Below are 20193 nucleotides of genomic sequence, written 5' to 3'. Positions count from 1 at the left end.
AACAGCAATAAAAGCTGTCAAAGTTTGGCTTGCATTAATTCAGCAAAAAACTTATGTTTAGGGTTGATCTTTGCTGTTTCACTGTTTATACTGGCAGTGAACATTAAATTCAACATCTTTAAAGCACTATGAAGTTTTCCTTTAAGTAATAGCAGCTACTAGCAGGATTTAATGAAATCATTTTTCTGCTTTTGCTTCATACGGTGTCATAGTTTGAGCTATGAGATACGAGAACCAATAAGTCCCAGTTAGCAGCATGAGAGTGAAAACCTTGTTTTATATTTAGTTTCGCCACATTTCATTTACACAGTATTCACACCCCGACAGTCAGAACAAACACAACCAAGCTGATGATTACATTCCTTGTGTTGGACAGGTGACAGATACACAGTAACACACAGAATGGTTTTACTGTTAGAAGTGCTTCAGGACATCACTGAGATCAAGTAGGTGTTTGAGCACAAACAGTTTTTGACTCTTCGTTTACAGAAATTTCATGTCATTTCATGTGTAGTTTTATTTTTTTAAATACTTGGCTTACAAACAACTGGATGGCTATTGTGCAAACTGAGAGGAAAAGATACTTCATTATGTTGGTAAATGTGGTCCATAAAAGTCCAGAAGGGAGCATTTTGTCCTGGAGAATCCTCTTTAGTGCTACTAAAAAGATGTAGCTACTGTCACAAATCATATTTTCTTTTTTTATGTATATCATGTATCTGTTATGGTCAACACAACCTGCATAGGTCACTGTAAAGGGCTTGATTCTGTCCCAAACTCCTCCGACGTAGAGGACCGATGCAGCCAAAACAAACAAATAAGAAATTCCCTTTACACTTAACAGTCATCTCCTTCTTAAATGTTTGTCTGTGATGGCTTATGAATTTCTTTACTCCATCAGGTGAGCCACAGTCTTTCACTCAGATTCAATGTGGGGTGTATTCTCGAGGAGGCATCGCGGTGCGTTTGGAGAATGATTGCAGCCTCCGGCTTTTCATCGGCTCCCCGTCGTCCCGGCGGCGCTGCTCCGGTTGAGGTTGCGGCTGAGCTGAGGGAAGTGGACGGTTGGCGTTCTGGACGTGGGACCGTAGAGGCCGAGGTTTCTGGCCGCCGCCGATTTCCTCGGCTGCTTCACAGAAGGAAACGGGTTGTAGATCTGCTGTTTAGGAGTGGAAGTGGTGGAAGATGAGAACGCCGGGGTGGACGGTGACGAGGAGATGTGAGATTTAGATGATGAGGAGATAGAAGAGAGAGAAGGAGTGGAGGGGGAGCATGTTTTGTAGAAGGTGGAGGAGGAAGGAGTGGAGAGAGCTGATAAACCGTTGGCTGATGAGGAGGATGGCAGGCGGGATGTGGAGTTTGGGGTGGAGGTTGCGGGAGGAGAAGATGATGTAGGAACAGGAGATGTGGATGGAGTGGAGGGTGAGGATGAAAGGATGCAGGAAGCGATGGAGGGAAAGTGTCTGTCAGAGTTTCTTTCTGAACCTGAGGAGTTGGACTCTTTGTGTCGGCCAGACGGGGGAGGTGGAGGAAGAAGAGGGACTTGGACTTCAGGTTTGGACTCGGCTGATGTGGGTTCTGGGTTTGATTCTAGATCCAGAGAGTCCAGCTGCACCACCACCTCCACCACCTCGGCTTCTTTTATCACATCCGAACCCTGTGGAGGTTCTTCACATACTGACCCAGCACTGGAGGAATCAGGAGACGGCGGCACCGAGGAGTCGCTCCTCTCTTTCTGCTCATCATCTTTCTTATTCCCCTCATCCTTCCTCTCCTCTTCGTCCCCCAGCCTCCCAGGTTCTTCCTCCTCATCCTCCCTTTCCTCTGAATCTCCAAAGCCCAGCTGAGCTCGAGCCCTGGCGACGTTCCTGCGATGCTGCCGGACGTGAGCTCGCCAAGGTGACCCAGCGCCTCCCGCCGAGCTCCCTGGAGATCCGGTGCTGGTGGAGGGCAGCGAGCCGCAGCGCTGCCTGCCTGGGGAGCCCTGACCCTGGGAGAGGGAAGGAGGTGGGGACCCCGGCAGCGTGGAGGCGCAGCCTCGGGGAGCTCCGCGGGGTTTCCGTCCCAGGAGGAGGTGGTTGATCGCTGAACTGGAAGGGTTGAGCTGGGAGGCCAGGACTCGGGTGGCAGGACATTTGTCTGGAGGGAGGGTGAAGGTGGAGACAGAAAAACACATTGAAACAGGCTTATTCTAGATCCTAGGTTCAGGTGTTTGAGCACAGAACAATGAGTCTAGAATAGAAGAGATATCTGAGGTAGTTATTTAATGAATGTAGGTGAATTAAACACATTTTTACAGACTTGCTTTGATGTGATGTCATCAGTTTTATTTGTCTGTTTTATTCTTTTTTAATAATTTATTAATTTACTTATTTATTTTGATTGTTTACTATTATTATTAACATTACTTTTATTATTTTTACCCTTAGTTTTAACAATTTTACCCTCTTTTTTTATTCTCTTTATATTTATATTTCATAGGACATTTTTGGTGTTTTTACAATTTTATTTCTTTAGTCTTCTTTCTTTCTGTTTCGCCTTACTGGCTAAATGTTGTTCAGTAGTCTGTATGAGTAACCAAATTATCGACAAATATCTTTTCCGAGTTCCAAAAATAACATCTTAGACTCACTTTGTCCAACTAAAATCTTGATATTACTAGAAAAAGTATTATTTATTTATATTATTAGAAAGGGAACTCTTATCCTTACATTTTAGAAACTGTACCTTTTAAATATGTAGTAGTACATTTAAAATAATTACATCATACATTTTTTTCACATTTTAAAAAGGTAAATGTTTATATATTTGATAATCAATATACTGATCTTAGGAATAGTCCAGTATTCTTAAGATAATGGATTTCAGATTTTCATGAGCTAGAAGCCAAATCCATCAAAATTATAATCAAAAAAGACGTGAAATATTGAATTTTATGTGTAATGAGTGTAGAAAAAAATGTATTTTTACATTCTTAAATAAGCGCTGGAAAATAATAAACTTCTGCAGGAACTTTTGAGATGCACTAGTATATTAATTAAATTATTACTTTCATAATTTTCATTAATAAACGTTCTGTCGATGCTTAATGAAATTAAATCAGCTTTATACTCATCACAGAAATGATTCAATCATCCAGCAGGTGAGAAATAAGAAGCTGTTCAGAGCAGCAGACACCAGGGGGCGCCACAGCCTCTGTTTTACTGACACCTACAGTATTTAATGATTCCTCTTCAGTTATATAATGTGTAAAGTAAAGCATGTTAATATAAACAGGACTTTATAAAAGCTGATTACGGTCTTTATGTGACTGATGATTACAGTGGAAAGAGGAGCGACTGTGTGCGCAGATGTTTTGAAGGAGGAAAACATCAAATCTCAGAGTAATACTGTTACACAAGCCTCACAAATCAGAGGTTTGCATGAGATGGAGGAGCTGCAGCAACAGAGAGAGGATCTGTTAATGAATGTTAGTAAAAGGAGTTCGCCTGAATCACAGACACCTCCAACATGCTGCTGAAAAAACAGGACTCATTTGCAAAAATCAAATATAACTGGAAACATCTGTCACTGCAGAAATGCATTATTTGGTTAAATTAAACTGACACTCTCCCCAGTCATAGATGCATTGAAGCAAAATGTCATAATCCTAACTGCAAAATGCTAAAAATTGGATGACTATATATAATAGTTAACAATATTTTAATACAGCTAAATTTTTATGGAATTTTGATCAATACTTTAGTTGTAAAAACAGCTATTTATGTTTCTGCAGTCGCGACAGGTGTCTCCAAATAAATATTTGGAATAAATCACAGCTGGTTTATTGAGTTTAATTATGCAATTTCCATCTGTAACCAGAACAAACCCACCACCAGCTGCTCTGGCTGTAGAATTCCCTTCACCAAACATACCGCTTTTTGATGAAAAATTAATCAAATTAATGTAAAGTGTGGCACCAGCTTCAAAAACACTCTCAAAATGCTTCTAAATGTAGACTCCTTTCCTGCTTTACAAAATGAATCAGACATATTTAGCATTTTGAGAGCAAGTTATGAAGCCAGATTTTGTACTTAATGTCAGATTTATAGTTAAATAACCCATAAAGAATCCAGTATTTTGGATTTTTGAGGAGTTCTCTGAGCAGATTTCCATTGTTTTCTTGGGAAAACTGGTTCAAATAAGCATCAGCAACCTCTGTTTAAATCTCAACACAGAAGTTCTGAAGTTATGTGTTTGAATTAGCCAGGTTATTTTCTTAATTTATCGTAAAATTCCAAAAAATCAATTGGAAATCTGCTGTGGGAACAAATTAAACACAACCAGTAGTTTAAAGCCATTCAATTACTTCAAATCCAACACCAATAAACCCATAAAAACCATCAAATAAGACCCAGAAGTCCCAGTTTCAGATGGTCTGTACTGCAGGTTTGACACCAGTACCGTCAGTGCTGTGGTCAGAACCGTCGCTGTGTTTGTTGAAACCATCCTGAGGAACCCCTGGACTCGTGGCCATCTCAGTTTCAGGTCCTATGAGTCACACAGCATCATCAAACATCTGGATCTGTGCTGAGCACGTCTCTGTTGATATGTCTTCATTTTTTCCCATGTGTACCATCTCTTTAGTTCTTGCTTTGCTTCAAACTTTTAAGCCCCTTTCTGTGGCCGTGATATACAGTATATAAACATAGCCAGTGAACTTTTAAATCATCTCTGTTACTGGGGTCTACCAATCTGACCCCCAGAACCAACTAGCAGGTTTTAAAGGCATGTTATCTTTAAAGAAATATGCAATATTACACCATTTATCTGGGCTAAAAAGTGTGCCAAAAAACAGTGGGAATTTGAGTTGGATAATCAATTTTCTGACAGTTCTTGAACTACTCATCTGTCATGCCGTTTTGTTGGGAAAATCTAAGCTTAAAATCATGGTATTTAATGAAAATGACTTTGTCCTGCATGTCTAATTTCAAAATTCACCAATAATCTAACATTTCTGGTAACTAGATTCTGTAAAAAACTAAAGATTCTGTGATCATAGCCATGAAGCCATTAGGGACTCAGCTGCAACAAACAGCATCGTGATGAAATTCAGGGACTATTCACTTGAACTGCAGGCTGTGTTTACACAGCACAAGTATGGAAATAGAAGAAAATGTAAATGGGTGAACATATATAGTACATAGAGACCAGTACTGGCAACACCTTTAGGCACGTAGAAGAACATGTATGTACATGTTGATTCAAAGTTATTTCAGTTTTCTTTTATTAATTGTTTATGGTATTATAACTTTGTTATACCACAAAAAAAGACATTTCTGAGTTCTCTCTACTTCTAGTCCTGGTTGTCCTGTTTCCATATAGCTCTTTATATTGCAGTGAAAAATGAGCCCACAGGGACTAAAATGAGCAAAAATCTGCCAGCAACTGCTCAGGGTTCAGGTGGTTGAACGAAATAAGTTGTTAAATGACAGAATCTCTAAATGATATATTTTGCTGTAAAATGTAAATGAGCAATAAATCATGTTAAAAGTACAGCTTTTGATGACATTTAAGTCCGTCCCTACCTATGTTCATTCACTGGTAGACTAAAAACTGATGTTTAAGTTACTATCACTGTTGTTATTTTCCTGCTCACCTGTGCGTATGTACAGCTGCATAGCCTGTTGCTGCTGCCGCCTCTTGATTCGGGCGTATTGCTTCTTCAGGGCGTAGATGTCGGTGCTCATCCTCTCCATCATCATGCTGTTGATGGCGGCCTGATGCTCAGCTCTCGCTCCTCCTCCTCCTCCAGCCCCTCCAGCTCCCACGGCTCCTGGGCTCAGCTCTGCGATGTTCCCCTGCTCGGCTCGCTGGTCTGGAGGCAAGAAAACCACACACAGGTCAGGGAAGGATCAGACCATTATTTCTATTCTGACAATCTGGAATGTCTTCAGAAGTAGAACCAGAGCAGATGAAAGGTAATTAAGACAGTGTGACCCACAACTGTAATAAGTAATGAAGCTGAACAAGCATGTTTTGATTTATTTCATGACTGTGTGCATTAAGACTGTAACAGTAAACAACCTGGACACACACAGCACATGGAGAAGATAGACTGTGAATATTACTAATACACCGATAACTTTTTGGTTTTTGGCTGCTACTGATGATTAGTTATCAAAAAGACCAGCAACACCAGTACTTGGAACTGATTTGCAGTAAAAACGCTGTTAGGAAACACAAATAACAACCTAAACTTCATTGTTTTCAGTGCCTCTATTTATGTTTTGTGTATGTTTAATTTAAAAGAAGAGCTTCCAACATTTATCCATCAGTGTAGACTGGCTGTTAAGTATAGAGAGCATATTTTACAGCATGTTTGAAAGGCATATTAACAAAAAATAAATGTAAAACATTTTAAAAATCACCAAAATTACACCATTTATCAAAGCACAGCCAGAAATTTTTAAAAACAGAATCATCTGATTTTTTACTTTCCAAATCCCACTCTGTTGGGAAAACAAACCAAAATCCAAGCTTAAAAATTGTGATATTTCATCAAAATCATTTCGTTTTATATGTCTAATTTAATTAAAATTGCTAAGAATTGCCAAAAAATCAATTTCTGTTTATAAATAAATAAATAAATAAATAAATAAATAAATAAATAAATAAATAAATAAATAAATAAATAAATAAATAAATAAATAAACTAAAAATTCTAAGCTCCTTTGTGCAACTGTGAAGACATTAGTGACTCCACTCCAATCAACGGTCACATAACAAAAATTCTGGGACTTTTTGGCTGAACTGCAGGCTGTATTTGGAAACAAACTAAAGATATTAGTAGTAAAATATCAGTATTATGTAGAGTCACCATTTTTTCCAGTATTGGCAACACCTTGTGAAAAGGTTGTGCACGTTATAAATAATCAGAGAAATTCAACATGTTTTTTTTTTCCTTTTTTGTGATTTGTATCATTCTAACTGTGTCATACTGCACAAAGAGTTCTCTTTACAACTAGCCAAGAATGTGCAATTTCCATGAAGACTTGAGGACAGTGAGGCAAAAGCACCCAGAGGGTTAAAGTATTTTATCAGGAATTGTTTGAAAATAACAACACTGATAGTTGGAAAAATGCTGAATATCAATCCAATGATGAGCCACTGTCCTAATTAATGCTGTTTTGAGTGCAGTTTAAATAAAAAGACTGACTGCATTTAGATTTTTTGACAACATCATTGCTTTCGTGCCAACTGAACTGAAACACTGAAATTGAGAGATTCAAGTGATTTGAGTCAAATGCTCTGGTTCAAAAAGCAGAAGCAAAATACACAAATCAGACATAATCCAATGTGCCTTTTTTAAGCTTTTTAAGCTCCTTTTCTTTCTTATTTGCTCCCCGAGTTGGACTTTAATCAAAATCAGCTGACCACACGAGACATTAAACTAAGCAGCAGTGAGAAAAAAGCCTCTTGAACAACAAAATCTGGGGATTCTGTGTTGTTTACTGGCACAGCATCTAACTGTACGATATACTGTATTCTGCACATAACTGTGGATGTTCAGAGTCTATTTTCAAAGCCTTTGACTCAACAGAGTGAGTCACACTTTCCTGCTTTACGATGCTTTTAGATCAAAGCAGAAAACGAGGTAAAGTGTGTTTTGTCGAGTTTTTTACTTGAGTGAATTTCTGTTCATTTTCTCTTTAACTTTCCTGAGTGATGAAAGCGTTTTGGAGGCTATTTTTCATCACCTCTTCCTGCTTTTGTGCAACGTAAAACACTTTTGCGAGGCCTGCTGCTCTGCTTTGTTGACTGCAGCTCCACAGAGTGACTGCGTTAGTGATTTATTGATGTTCTTTTGCTTCTTAAAGATAACGAGCGACGTTTCCCTCTTTGAAGCGGGTCAAGTCGGATGTGCTGAGGATCTTCTTAGGAGGTTAAATGAAAGTACACAGATCTGAAGTCCTCTTTAAATCTCTCCACAGTGTGACAAGTGCTGCTTCAGATCTTAGCCAATGGCTTTCACTAAATCCCTTGGGCTGTTTTTCGTGTTAGTCGCTGAAGGACGAGGAAGCGGGGATTTGTCTGGAGGAAACAGATCAGAGACTGTACTTGGAGTCAAATCGGGGGCAGAACATGAGGATCTGGGGCAGGAGTGGGTCTGGAGACTCTAGGCGCCCGACTGTGTTCTCTCTTTTTCAGTCGTGTGGGCTGTTTTATGCGTCTGAGCTGACCTTTCAGATGTTTCTGGTATCTCTGCAGCTCCGGGGCCAGCAGGCCACCCAGGGGCCCCAGACAGCCGAGCGCCGTCACCACCGAATCTTCGTCATCCATGTCGGCGTCGTCATCACTGTCCCAGCTGCCCAGACCACCACTGGAAGAACATCATCACCATTACTGTTATTATCACTTGTGCCCATTATCACCATTTAAATATTAACTTTTCCAGTGAATATGCACTTTGTTAAGAGTACAGTTAGAGGTCATGTTTGTCAAACAGGTGCTTCAAATTACATTCTGGACTCTTGTTGGTTATTTAATCTCAAATTATCAGCGGCCTGGTGTGCTTCAAACTGTTTTATCTTAAACTACAGAAAATTTAAATGATACGTGGGAAGTTTTAGCTTGATATATCAAGTATTTTCCAAGATAAAACATTTCTAAGTTTCCATTTTTAGAAAATTTTTTATGCACTGAAATTTGAGGCTCTTTGAACAACATCTTAAAAACTATTAAAGATAAAACCCAGACATTTTCACTGTATGTCTCATTATGTAATTGATTCAGCCTCTGCAATATTGGACAAATAGATCAAACAGTCTCTGAATCTGGCTGAGTTAAAATATGAAAAAATAATGATAATATAGAAGTCAACTACTGACATTTTCTGAACTACGTGTAGTTGCATTTCACAATAAGACAAAACAAAACACGTACGAAAGAAAGTAATTTTTGTTGAATTTCATAACTGAGAAAGTATGACAAGTTGTAGCATGAAAACAAACTTTTGTTAAACAGTCTGATCGAAATGGTTCACAAAAAAATCAACCAAATCCAGCGAATTTCACTGGACTTTGGTTGATTTTTATGTGAATGTTCTTAAGAAAATATTAGAAGTTTTATTGATATATATGGAATCACTTTAGATATTTTTAGGATTTTTTTGGAAATTTTTTACAAATTTTTTGAAAATACAAGAATTTTTTTTGCCAAATTTGGGGGATTTTTTTAAAAAATAAAACTGTTTAGGGAAACTTTTAAGGAATTATTGGAATTTTCTTCTTCTAATTTTGAGATCTCATTATTCTAAATATCACATCTTATTTCAAGACATCTTACCAAGCCATTTTCCAACTGTTCCTTTGGCAGATTTTTCACTTATTTCAAGGTAAAAGTTGCTTGAAATAAGTTTTTTTCTTGTTTTGAGAGGGGCATTTTTTCCAGTGTATTCCAGATCCAGTCAGGGTTATAGATTCTAACTTGCTCATTCAGTTAAAGGATCACATTCATCTAAACAACCTGTCTGCTCCTGCACTCTCTCTACTCCTACAGGATGGTGGGTTAACGAGGGCGGATAATTTATTGTGATCATTGTGCTAACAAGGTCGATAGCATCAAGCCTTTTATTGCCTTCTGGCTAACAGCCAGAAAGCTAATCGGTAGCTTCTTTCTTCTGTCTTATTTCCTCAGTGCTATTGATCATTTGTGTCCTGTGTTGCTGGTAGTTGAGAAAACAGAACGCAATCCAGTCTTAAAAACAAATGACCAACAGTATTATGACTTGTTGGGTCGGTAAAGTTTACAGGTTGTCTGTTGCCACTTTAACCGTCTGAACTCCAAAACAAAACACCACATCAGGTTACAAAGGCTTGTAATCTTTTAAAAAACACCAAAATTAGAACATTTGTCAGGGCCAGAAACTGTAAAAACAGAAAGTATTTTTGGATTTTCAACTTTCCAGAAGGTCCTTGAATAAATCATCCATGACGTGCTGCTCTGTCAAATTAAAGAAAATGTCCCAATCTAAGCTTGAAATTATGATACATCATCAGAATCATTGTATTCTACCTGTCTCTTTCAAAAATTAGCCAAGAAATAAAGCATTTGCACTAAACAGATCCTGCGAAAAACAAAACATTCTGCACTCCTCAACACAACTAAAAGCCATTAGTGATATGATTGTGATCAGCTGTCAGGTGACAAAAATTCTGATGGTTTTCAGACAATTAAACATACTTGATCGATAAAATAAATGCAGCATGGCTCAGAAACAGTAAACAGAGGAGCATGTTGTTGGATATATTCAGCATGGTGAAACATCTTTCTAGAGCTGATGTGCAGAGTAGTGAATAAAAAGCTTGTAGAAGTTGTTAAATATTGAAAAGGAGTGGTCAGATAGCCTCTCTAGAACCTGTGGAGCTCCCATTCTTGCAGTATTGTTAATGCTGGTGGACAATGGAAGAAAGTTTGCTAAATTTTTGTGGTTCGATTTTGTAATAAAAGTAATTTAACCTTAGATTTATTAATAAAATGATACTGTACAGAAGACATTTTCAGGTTCTCTTCTAGCCAGGGTTGTTATGTTTCCATAGAGGTGCAGAACTTTATACTGTAGTCAAAAATGAACCACAGTGAATAAAAATGCAACAGGAGCATAACAAGAATTCACCAAGAAACTGATCAGGTTTTAGACGGTTAAACTAACAAAAAAAGGAGTGACTTTTCTTCCACATAAAACATATGTTGGTGACAAACGTATTTCTGTTACTGTCACCTACTATTTATCATAAATATCTTATACAGGTCCTGATATTTTCCTGTCTTTATCACAATGCATGCTAACTGTGGAAATGATTATCAAAGTCCACCACCACAACAACATCACATGTAGAAATGTGGAGTGTTTTACACAGCACTATTGAATCTCTAAGTATAGAACAGAACAAACCTTCCATTGGATTTCACTGAGGTAGGAAATGGAGTGATGTTGTAGGTGTATTTCTCTCTCAGCTCGGCCAGCTGGGGGAAGGGAAACACCGCCATGGAGTACACCTCCTGAAAGACGGGGAGGACGGAGATTTAAGAAACCTTTTGTGACATATTTAAAGGTATAAATGTGTGCTGTTTGTCCTTTACCTGCATGAGTTCAGCAGGATCGATGAGGTTGTCCTCCAGCATCTCCTGAGTGAGGCATCCCATGGTGCTGTAAAACTCATCGGCAGTCTGACAGTATTCAATCCTCCTGGAGAGACATGAATAAAAGAGGCAGGCTGTGATTAAAGGACAAACAGAAGAAGAGTTATCTATGACAATTATTTGGCTCAGTTCAGACCCAGATAGCACATAAAAACATGATTATAGCTGTTTTTTTAATGGAAAAATCGATCCGTAGATATGTGTTTTATCCTCCTATTACAAGCATTTTCAGAAAATATCCTATCATGTTCAAAGACTATTATTAGTGGAAGCAGCAGAGGTGCTATTAGTGTTCATGACTGGGGTATTTTTCATCTCCACAAGCACAGATTTAACAGCAAACAGCCTGAAAACGCTGACAAAACAAAATGCCGGATATTGGCGCACTGACGAATACAAACATTGGGATCATTTCTCAAACTCTTCACCACCGTCTGGAGTTTAATCAAGCATCCACTTACTCCCCCAGTCTCTCCCAGATGGCGAGGGCGACCCGAAACAGCACCTCCGATCCCTCGAAGAAAACCGAGTCCCAGATCTTGAGCACGGTGGGAGCCGGCAGGCAGGTAGCGAACATAGTCAGAAACCACTGCATAGTGAAAACGTTGGTCAGCGGAGGCTCGTAGCTGCCTGGAAGACAGAAAAACACACACATATTAGACAAGTGATTAATAATACACTCCAAGATTAAAACACTAACTCATGCAGACATGAACAATTTATTTTGCATTACACGTGTATAATTAAAATGACTTACAGATACTCTGTTTTTAAGCATGAGCCCCTTTCAAACATGCACTCCTTGCTATTTTTCTTAATCTAATTTCTCTAGATGTTGGAACAGCAGGCCTGTCATACCGTACCATATTGTCACATTTCTGTATTACTAACAGCACTGTAGAAGCCTGAATTGCCTGTTGGTACGCAACTGATATACTTTGAGTTGTATCAAGTGATGTAGGGAAAGGCCTTTCCCATATTTCAGCACCATTTTGGTGCAAAAATGCGAGCTAGATAAACACATTTCTCACTCATTTTGCTCTACGATTTTATTTCAAACTGAAATCTCCATAAAAATAAAACTTTCCTGCAACAGGTCAGATTATTGAGACTCTTCTATAACGAATGTAATCCAGGTTTGGTCAGACAGGAGCTCAAATTTAGCTTCTTGCTTCCAGCTGTTCGTAGGAGTCTGTCCTCGGAGTTTATTAAATATTTGCAGCTTTAGACTGCAGCAGGATCCATTTGAGTATCTCCAAGGAGGGAGAGTTTTGCACATTTATGCATGTGGAACAACATCAGTAAGTGCACTAGTTATAAATTATCCCCCAGCATTGTGAGAGGATCGATCTGGATATAACAAAGCCCCACTGTGTATTTTTTTTCAGTATCGTGTACAGCATCTGTTTTAATGAGCAATATTTTGGATTTCACATACAACATGTCAATGTTATGTGCAATATTTCATTTTTCGGATGCAATATTTCAATTTCATGCACAATTTTCATCATCATGTGTGATATTACTGATTACTCAGTATCATTGCCAGCATTACTTTTTACTTGTCTATTGTTCTATTTCTATTCTATTTTATATTTTAGTTTACTTTAGGTTACTTAGTAATGTTTTATCTTCCATCTTATTGCTTTTCTTCACTGCACTTCATTTATGTCATTTTGTTTTTTCTGACCACTGTCTGGCACAAGAACATCCTTCTGGAACAATAAAGTTTTATCTTATCTTGTGTTATTTTATCAGTGAGTAACACTGACATAAACTTCATCTATAACTCACTTTAACAGAGTGATAAAGCAGCAATGTTTCAAATGTCTAAAATGTGCTATATGTTCACATAATATCAGCATTAAAAGCAGGTCAAACACCAACATTTATACAAGACACCCTTTGGAAAACACTGACACATGCACCCAAACAGAAGCGTACCTCCAGCTTCTCGGTTTGCTGCTTTCTGAAGGTGGTGGAGGTGTTGGGACAGTCTGGGCAGCTTTAGACGCAGCAGATCTCTGAACACCGCCATGTCCACTGATTAAAGAAGCCACAGAAAAGCAGATTAAATGTAACATTGGTAGGGAGTCTGGATTTGTTATGTTCCAGTTTTAATTAACAGTGTAAATGTTCAAATGTCTGTCTGACACATTTCAGATCACAGCTACCGCATGTATTACTGTTTTAGCTGATGAATCCCAAATTAAAACATCTAATTTAATTACCAGTTATTTGATTTGATCTGCCTGTGAGAAAAATGCCAAATTACAGTTTCCCAGAGACAAAGTTGACATATTTCATTGCTTGTCTTGTTCAATCAAATCCGTTAATCTTTTCATCTCTAGATCAGAGAACTGCACCAGATGCTACTACAAACTGAACAGTCTCTATGATGTTTTGTACAAAATTGTGCCTTTTGTAGTTAAGTTTTGATCTAAAGCTGTTTGCATGTAATATCTAATCAGTTTCTTTCATTTTAGGGTTGTCTTCAGTTCCAAAATGCATCAAACTGCGTGTGTGAGTTATGGTATTTACCTGACAACGCACGCAAGTTGTTGGCAAAATAACTGTCGGGCAGCACTTTGTCAATCAGGTAGATCATCACCTGAATGCAGAAGAGTGGAAAAAGATGAGACACCTTAACTTCAGTGCATTTCAATCATCTTAGAATTACATTTGGGCTGTCAAGAAGCACAATCACTCAGCACACGATAAAGGAAATGAGTCTATGCCGACTTGTTTGACAGAAATTTATGCATTTTCTTTTATTTCTGGCCATTTTATGAACAAAAATGTGTATTATGATATGAGCCCAATTAACAAAACAGGTAAAAGAAATAGAAACTCCAATTTCTATTCCCACTTCGGCTGGCAAAAACTTCTTAACAAGGTCCAAAACTTCTTTTATGCAGGAAAAAACTACTACCAGGCAGTTTAAGCAACATGTGAGATACAAAAATCATGTAAAAACTACATCTTGTCCTGCAGAAAACACAAAATTTTTGGAGTAAACAGTCATATTTTCCATGTTATTCAATGCTGTGTACGTACCTTCAGTGCATCGCTCTCATTTCCTTCGGTAACCTCCAGAATAAGAGCAGCCAGTACGTTGAATCCCTGGCAGTAACCCACAGCTTTATTCCAGCGGGCGTAGGCCAGCAGCACCCTCTTCAGCACCACCCGGTCCTGCTCCCCCTCCTGGCCACAGTAGGAGCTGCAGCCCGTCCTGTGCAAATCCTGGCAACAACAAGGATGCAACGCGTTAATTATTCAATTACCAGTCAGCGCATTAGCCGGATAAATCAGTTATATACACATAGATAAATGATTTGATGCGCTAAACAGAGACGAGCGGATAAACAGAGGGAGGCAGATGGCTGGACTTTGCCTTGTTGGCGGAAGCAGCCATTAGTCTGTTGAATCTGTGAGTCACTGAGACGTAGAAAAGAGCTGCAGTGTTTCCATGAAGTCATCCTGTTCTCTGATGCACAGTCACAAGCAAACATCCTCAACCAAGCACTGCTCTGCCCAGTCACACGCACTCTCAAAGGTCAGACTGTTTTATATGTTGGATAAGCTCATATACAGAGAAAAGATGATTGTTGTGAGAGGATTATTTCAATTAAAAAGCTCAACAGGTTCAGAGTGTTTTATGAAATTGCTGTGCGTCTTTAAACCCCATCTATTGTTGGACTTCAGCATCAAATAGCAGTCAGTTGGATCGATCTTTAGGGACCATATAGGACTAAAAAAAAAAGGATTTTACATTCTCAAAGTCTTCCGTCTAAAAATAATAAAATGCTCTGAAAAAATATTTATGACTAAAGCTCCATTTTGCAGCTTTTTTGAAGCTTTAATGTCAATCTGTCATTATTTGTTGATTAGTAGTTCAAATATTTGCTGATGAAGATGTGAGATGTGTGATAAAAGCTATTAGCTGTTAGCTAGAAGCTCATTTGCCAGTTTATTAGGTACACCTACCTACATCTAATGCGATCTAACAACATTCCTGCAATAAATCCTACCTTCCAGAGGATTTCTGGGTTCAGAAAGAGCCTTTAAAAAATGACTACACACAACAGCTAGCCTGATGGATCCCTGTGCACGAAGGGTAGTGAATCTGTGGTATATTTGACATTAGCTTTGCATTTTCCTGTTATTTCTGATCATTCTATTATATCTATTCTAAGTTATTTTCTAAAGTAATCAATTCTTTTCATTGTGGCACTGCCTAAAACCTCTCTGCAGGACGCCAAAAATCCCTTTGTGTAGGAAAATTTCTGCCATCACGAGGCTTTTGTTGTTCATTTCGTGGAAACTGATTTACAGCCACATTGGTTCGACTCTGTGGCAGATGTGGAGGCAGCTGAAGTGATTGAAGTGCTAAACTTTGATCAGATTCAAGATCAGTGTGAGTGATTATTTTATCATAGACCTGGTTCAGTAGCAAACAGGTTGTGTTCTCTGCTAACATAACTGTAGTCTAATACATTTTCTTGTAAAAAAAAAAATGCAAAAATATTTGATATGTGCAGTTTATTTGCAAAACTAGACAGAATACATCACCACTGATGGTAAAAATACAATCTACATAAGCTGTAGTGCGGATATCTGTACTAAAATACAGTATATTATGTTTCGTGACCCTGCACGGTCTCTACACTCGGCTTCAGAAGGCATTCGTGCGTCTGTTTATTTTCGTCCACATGCTGAGGCTTCAACCTTGGACACCAAGCTGCTGACTCAGGACACACAAACACTCGTATACTCTTGTGGACATACATTCATCTCAACCCCCAACTCACAGCTCACAAATACAGTCCAGTTACCTTGACGATCTGGATGCCGAGGGAGTCATCGTCTGGGTTGCTGCGCTCGTTAAAGGCGAAACGAAGAGTCTTCTCCCAGTCGATGGAGATGCTGTGGAGGTACTGGTCTGCTAGCGTTAGCCAAACCTGCACAGAGACACAAACCACATAAAACTACTGGAAAATGAAGGCAGTTAATGTGAGAAACACTGAAGATCACAAATGCAGACTTTCATTCAGTGTCCCCATTGAGATATTTAAACAAACATTTAAAATGCTCTGTGTCTCTTCCCATTATTACTACTATTTTACCATTATTCTATTATTACTACTATGTTTATTGCTGCATAAGCTGCTGTAACAATGTCGGGAGAAATAAAGGACTTATCTTCCCTGCAGCTCTTCTGTACGAAGCCTCTTGTTCAGAGTGACTCACTTTGTTCACGCAAGAGACAAGTTTTCATTGTTCATCTACTCGGACAAGGTGAAAGTAATCGCTTCCACTTCCTGTCTCCTCGCTCTCTCCTCTCAATAGATGAAGTCTTGATGTGAGATGAATGCAGTGTTGTAGACAAAGCACCTCTGCGTATTGTTCTTTTAGACTACTCTGTCTCTCTAAAGACCTTGTAAATCACAGCTGGGTCATCAGTTCAGACACAAATAAGACTAGAGGAATTTAAAAGGTCTTGTTTATCACAACGCTTTTTCAAATGGAAGATATTTGTCACCTAAAGAGACATTCAAAGGCTGAGGACAAGTTTTCTTTTTATACTCCCTGACTGCAGAAAAGACTCTTAACACTTGGGATAAATAAGTCATATACACTGCTAAAAAAAATTATAAGGAACACTTCATTTTTACATCTTTTTCTTCTCAATAAATTACACAATGTAAACCAACCCTAACCCACACAGAGGGGGATTCACAATTACTTACACTTCCTAACCGGACAGATCAATATCCCAGAACTTTACTTCAGTTAATGTTATACTTTGCCGTTTAAGCGTTCCCTTAATTTTTTGAGCAGTAGAGCTATCTTTAAAGTTGCATACCCTCTTCCTCCACTCCTTTGGTATCCCAGTAGGAAGCCTGGCCACAGCTTTGAGGGCATCATACCACTGTTGGAAGAAAAACAATACAGTGGTATTTACATCGTCGCCTGACGTGGTGCAATCCAAAGGTTCTTAGACTGTTCAGTGTGCACTTGAACAAAGCGTTTCACGGTCATGTGGATGCAACAAGTGCAAGCGGCAACTTTAATGAATCAGGAGACCACATAATGTTGCGCTATCAATATCAAGACCTGTGTTAAAGATGTTTGAGATTTCTCCATGGACAGATAACTGCACAGAAAACATCCCATTTTGTCCTGGGATGCCAGGATGATCCAACCCTAACTTTGGGTATGATCACAAGTGAAGAGCGGTGGGTCTGCGGCTACCATCAGGAGAGGAAACAGCAGTTTTCACAATGTAATAGCTTCAGTTTCCAAAACCAGGCAAGAAGAGCAACAGCAGGAGTTTTTCTTCAATATTCACGTGGTCATAAAGTGAGAATTCCTCCCCAGAGTCGGACCATTGGAGAACAATCGGCACAAACTTGCTAAACTGTGGCACAATGACATTTTAGTGGTCAAAAGTGTTGCATGTCCAGTGACTGTGCAATGATTATGCATTGGGTTTTTGGCCACAACAACTCAATCATCGTTCTCAACCCGCTCAACTCACCAGATGTGGCTCTCTGTGACTTCCTTCTCATCCCCAAAGTAAATTTTAGTAAGTTGAAGGGTCGCCGCTTTGACACAGTTGAAGAGATTCATCACTTATTGCAGATGGTGCCATGGTTACATAACAGGGCTTCCAGGGAGCCCTTGCATCACTAAGAAGACCGCTTTGACGGGGATGGTGGCCAGATTTATGTATGGTTTTTGATGTTTATGGGCACAGTCTTGGAGATTTTTTTATCACACTTTGTTTTAATAAAGACATTTTAAAAAGTGTATCCTAGTTCTACAAGATGTTCCCACAGTTCTCAGCTTTTTGAATTAGAGCTGAAAAGTCTTGAACCAAAAACAAGTTGAGCTGCTTTCTACTAAAACACTTACAAAAAGGTTTACAGTGACCTTAATGACTGAGAATCTACACGGACAAAAAGAGACAGCACTGTCACATTCACTTACACGCTAAAACAGATCTATATACTCATGTAAAAACAGAACTTTATAACAGCAGCTAAACATGTTGGATGTGCAGTTAAGATCTGGGTTGTATTCCTCACCTGCTGGAATCCGTTCTTTCCCAGCGACGGTTCAATCGTAAACTTGAGCCTTGTGTCAACTCCTGCAAGCAAACAGAGACAGTTGGTTAGAAGAGCCTTTATCTGATGTTTGCTGACTTCTTTTTGCTTGTTTAAATGTGTGAAATTGTTCTAAAATATGTGCAAAAACACTGAACAAAACATTATATATCTACACCAAAGCTAGTGAAAAGGACAATTGTGGTTTAGGAGCAAAACGACAGAAAAAGTGATATTGCATTCTAAGACAGAAGGCAAAAAAATAAACTTTATAAGATTATAGTCACACTTGCACTGCAAAACAAATCAAACAAAAAAGATCCTAGAAAATAATGTCAAAATCTGGCAACAAAGGTACCAGTAAAAACAAAACAAAGAACAAAAAAATAAATAAAAATAGTGAAATTCTATGGCAAATATGCGTAAAATATCATTTTTAGTCAATTAAAATATAGTTAACCGATGTAAGTTAACAGTCACACTCTGTCAGGGCACATTACTTTTACAACAGATTTTCGCTGTGGGCATTACAAACCGTTTCAGGCTCTTTATTGTTTTTTGTTACAGTCATAATACAAATAAATATAAATAAAATAACTTTTTGTGTGATTTTACTAGATATTTTCTGTACTTAAATGAAACAAGAAAATCTGTAAAATAAAAATTATATTTTTTTATTTTAAAAAATTGTCAATTTGATCTACCATTTTTCAATAATTAATCTATATTCTTTTTCTTTTAAATAACACGAAATGTGCGTAAAATATTTTTTGCTGATTTAACTGGTAATTTATTTAACTTTGATGATTTAACAGTAGATATGATGCAAATTTAAGAAAAATCGCTGTATTTCAATGAATCACAAATTTCTTCTACCAAAACATGAACTATCTGTAAAATAAGATTTAAAGATTTAAGATTTTTTTACAAAAAAAAAGATGTGATCACTATTTATGATTTTGACCTTTCTTGGGTCAATATGTAAACTAGCTATTTTTGCTGTGATTTTACTCATTTTTATGTGTAATTTAAAACTGGGAGTTTCTGTAAAATAAGATGTGTTCTAAAAAATATTTCGAAAAAAACGTTCATTTTTTACAGTGCATGCATAAGCAAATAAGAGGTGAAAAATACACCGTGTGGCTCCTCCGCTGGTCCTGTATTAGTTAATCTTTACTTAGATATGTAATTTGCACAGTTCTAATAAGGTATTGGCAGGTTTCTGTGTTTATCTAAGAATAAAAACGTGATTGAAGGCTGTGGTTCAGAGGTTTGCTGGAGCTGCAGGAAGCGTCGCTGTCCTTCCTGGTGGTGCTGAATCTGATCGAGTTTCAATCTCTGCTCGGACATCTTTTAAAAGCTCTCGTCGTCCACACGGACTTCTCTAGAGGAGATTTGGAGCAGTGGGCTGAAACCCTCCGAGGAGGAAGTGAAATCCTGATCTCAAGTTAAGCGCTGAGGTCTCCACACGTCTCGGCTGTGCGCCTGAAGCTCCGGCTGCGGCCATTTCTGCTCCCCGCAGCGGAGCCTTCGGAGGGCCGCGGCCTTTCTCTTTCACACCCCCGCAGCTGGATGTATAAAACTCTTTTAAAAAGTCAGATATTCTCCCAACAGAAAGCAGAACAGTGTTTAACCTGCTCGGTGCTCCTTCTCCGTCGCGTTGCCCTGCGCCATCCTTCCTGCCTTTTGTCCCGGTGTCCCGTCGCAGCTCCGGGAGGATTAACGCGGAAAACCCTCCTACTTCCCGGTTCAGATTATCTCTCACTACCAGGACAAACCTCATTACTGCATCTTCTCCACGGAAAGTAAAGGAAATAAACCCAGTCAGAGAGAAAAGGAGGAAAGGAAGAAAAGGTTGTTTCTACCAATTTCTGCTTCACACAAACTGAAATGAAATCAC

The 20193-nt window shown here is 38.5% G+C and overlaps 1 protein-coding gene across 5 annotated transcripts in view; it reads right to left on the bottom strand.

Annotated features, from left to right (window-relative positions):
* Positions 1 to 257: 257 nt before the first annotated feature.
* tbc1d30 (TBC1 domain family, member 30) overlaps positions 258 to 20193 on the bottom strand; it is a 37687-nt gene continuing 17751 nt past the window's right edge. For 2 of the 5 annotated variants that reach the window (XM_055006736.1, XM_055006738.1), the window contains 13 exons: positions 18276 to 18337; positions 17051 to 17116; positions 16020 to 16145; positions 14242 to 14427; positions 13726 to 13795; positions 13129 to 13227; positions 11646 to 11814; positions 11125 to 11230; positions 10937 to 11043; positions 8223 to 8362; positions 5639 to 5857; positions 4444 to 4530; positions 258 to 2139 (listed from right to left, as the gene is read on the bottom strand). In XM_055006736.1, the coding sequence (XP_054862711.1) occupies positions 995 to 2139; positions 4444 to 4530; positions 5639 to 5857; positions 8223 to 8362; positions 10937 to 11043; positions 11125 to 11230; positions 11646 to 11814; positions 13129 to 13227; positions 13726 to 13795; positions 14242 to 14427; positions 16020 to 16145; positions 17051 to 17116; positions 18276 to 18337 (2582 nt within the window). In that variant the 3' untranslated portion in view covers positions 258 to 994. Of the gene's footprint in view, positions 2140 to 4443; positions 4531 to 5638; positions 5858 to 8222; positions 8363 to 10936; positions 11044 to 11124; positions 11231 to 11645; positions 11815 to 13128; positions 13228 to 13725; positions 13796 to 14241; positions 14428 to 16019; positions 16146 to 17050; positions 17117 to 18275; positions 18338 to 19927; positions 20019 to 20193 lie in introns of those variants that run through there. The other 3 variants (XM_055006737.1, XM_055006740.1, XM_055006739.1) reach the window with 2 other exon arrangements.

Source organism: Amphiprion ocellaris, chromosome 21 (genome assembly GCF_022539595.1).
Source record: "Amphiprion ocellaris isolate individual 3 ecotype Okinawa chromosome 21, ASM2253959v1, whole genome shotgun sequence".
NCBI lineage: Eukaryota > Metazoa > Chordata > Actinopteri > Pomacentridae > Amphiprion > Amphiprion ocellaris.
This window is presented reverse-complemented; position numbering and strand designations above follow the sequence as displayed.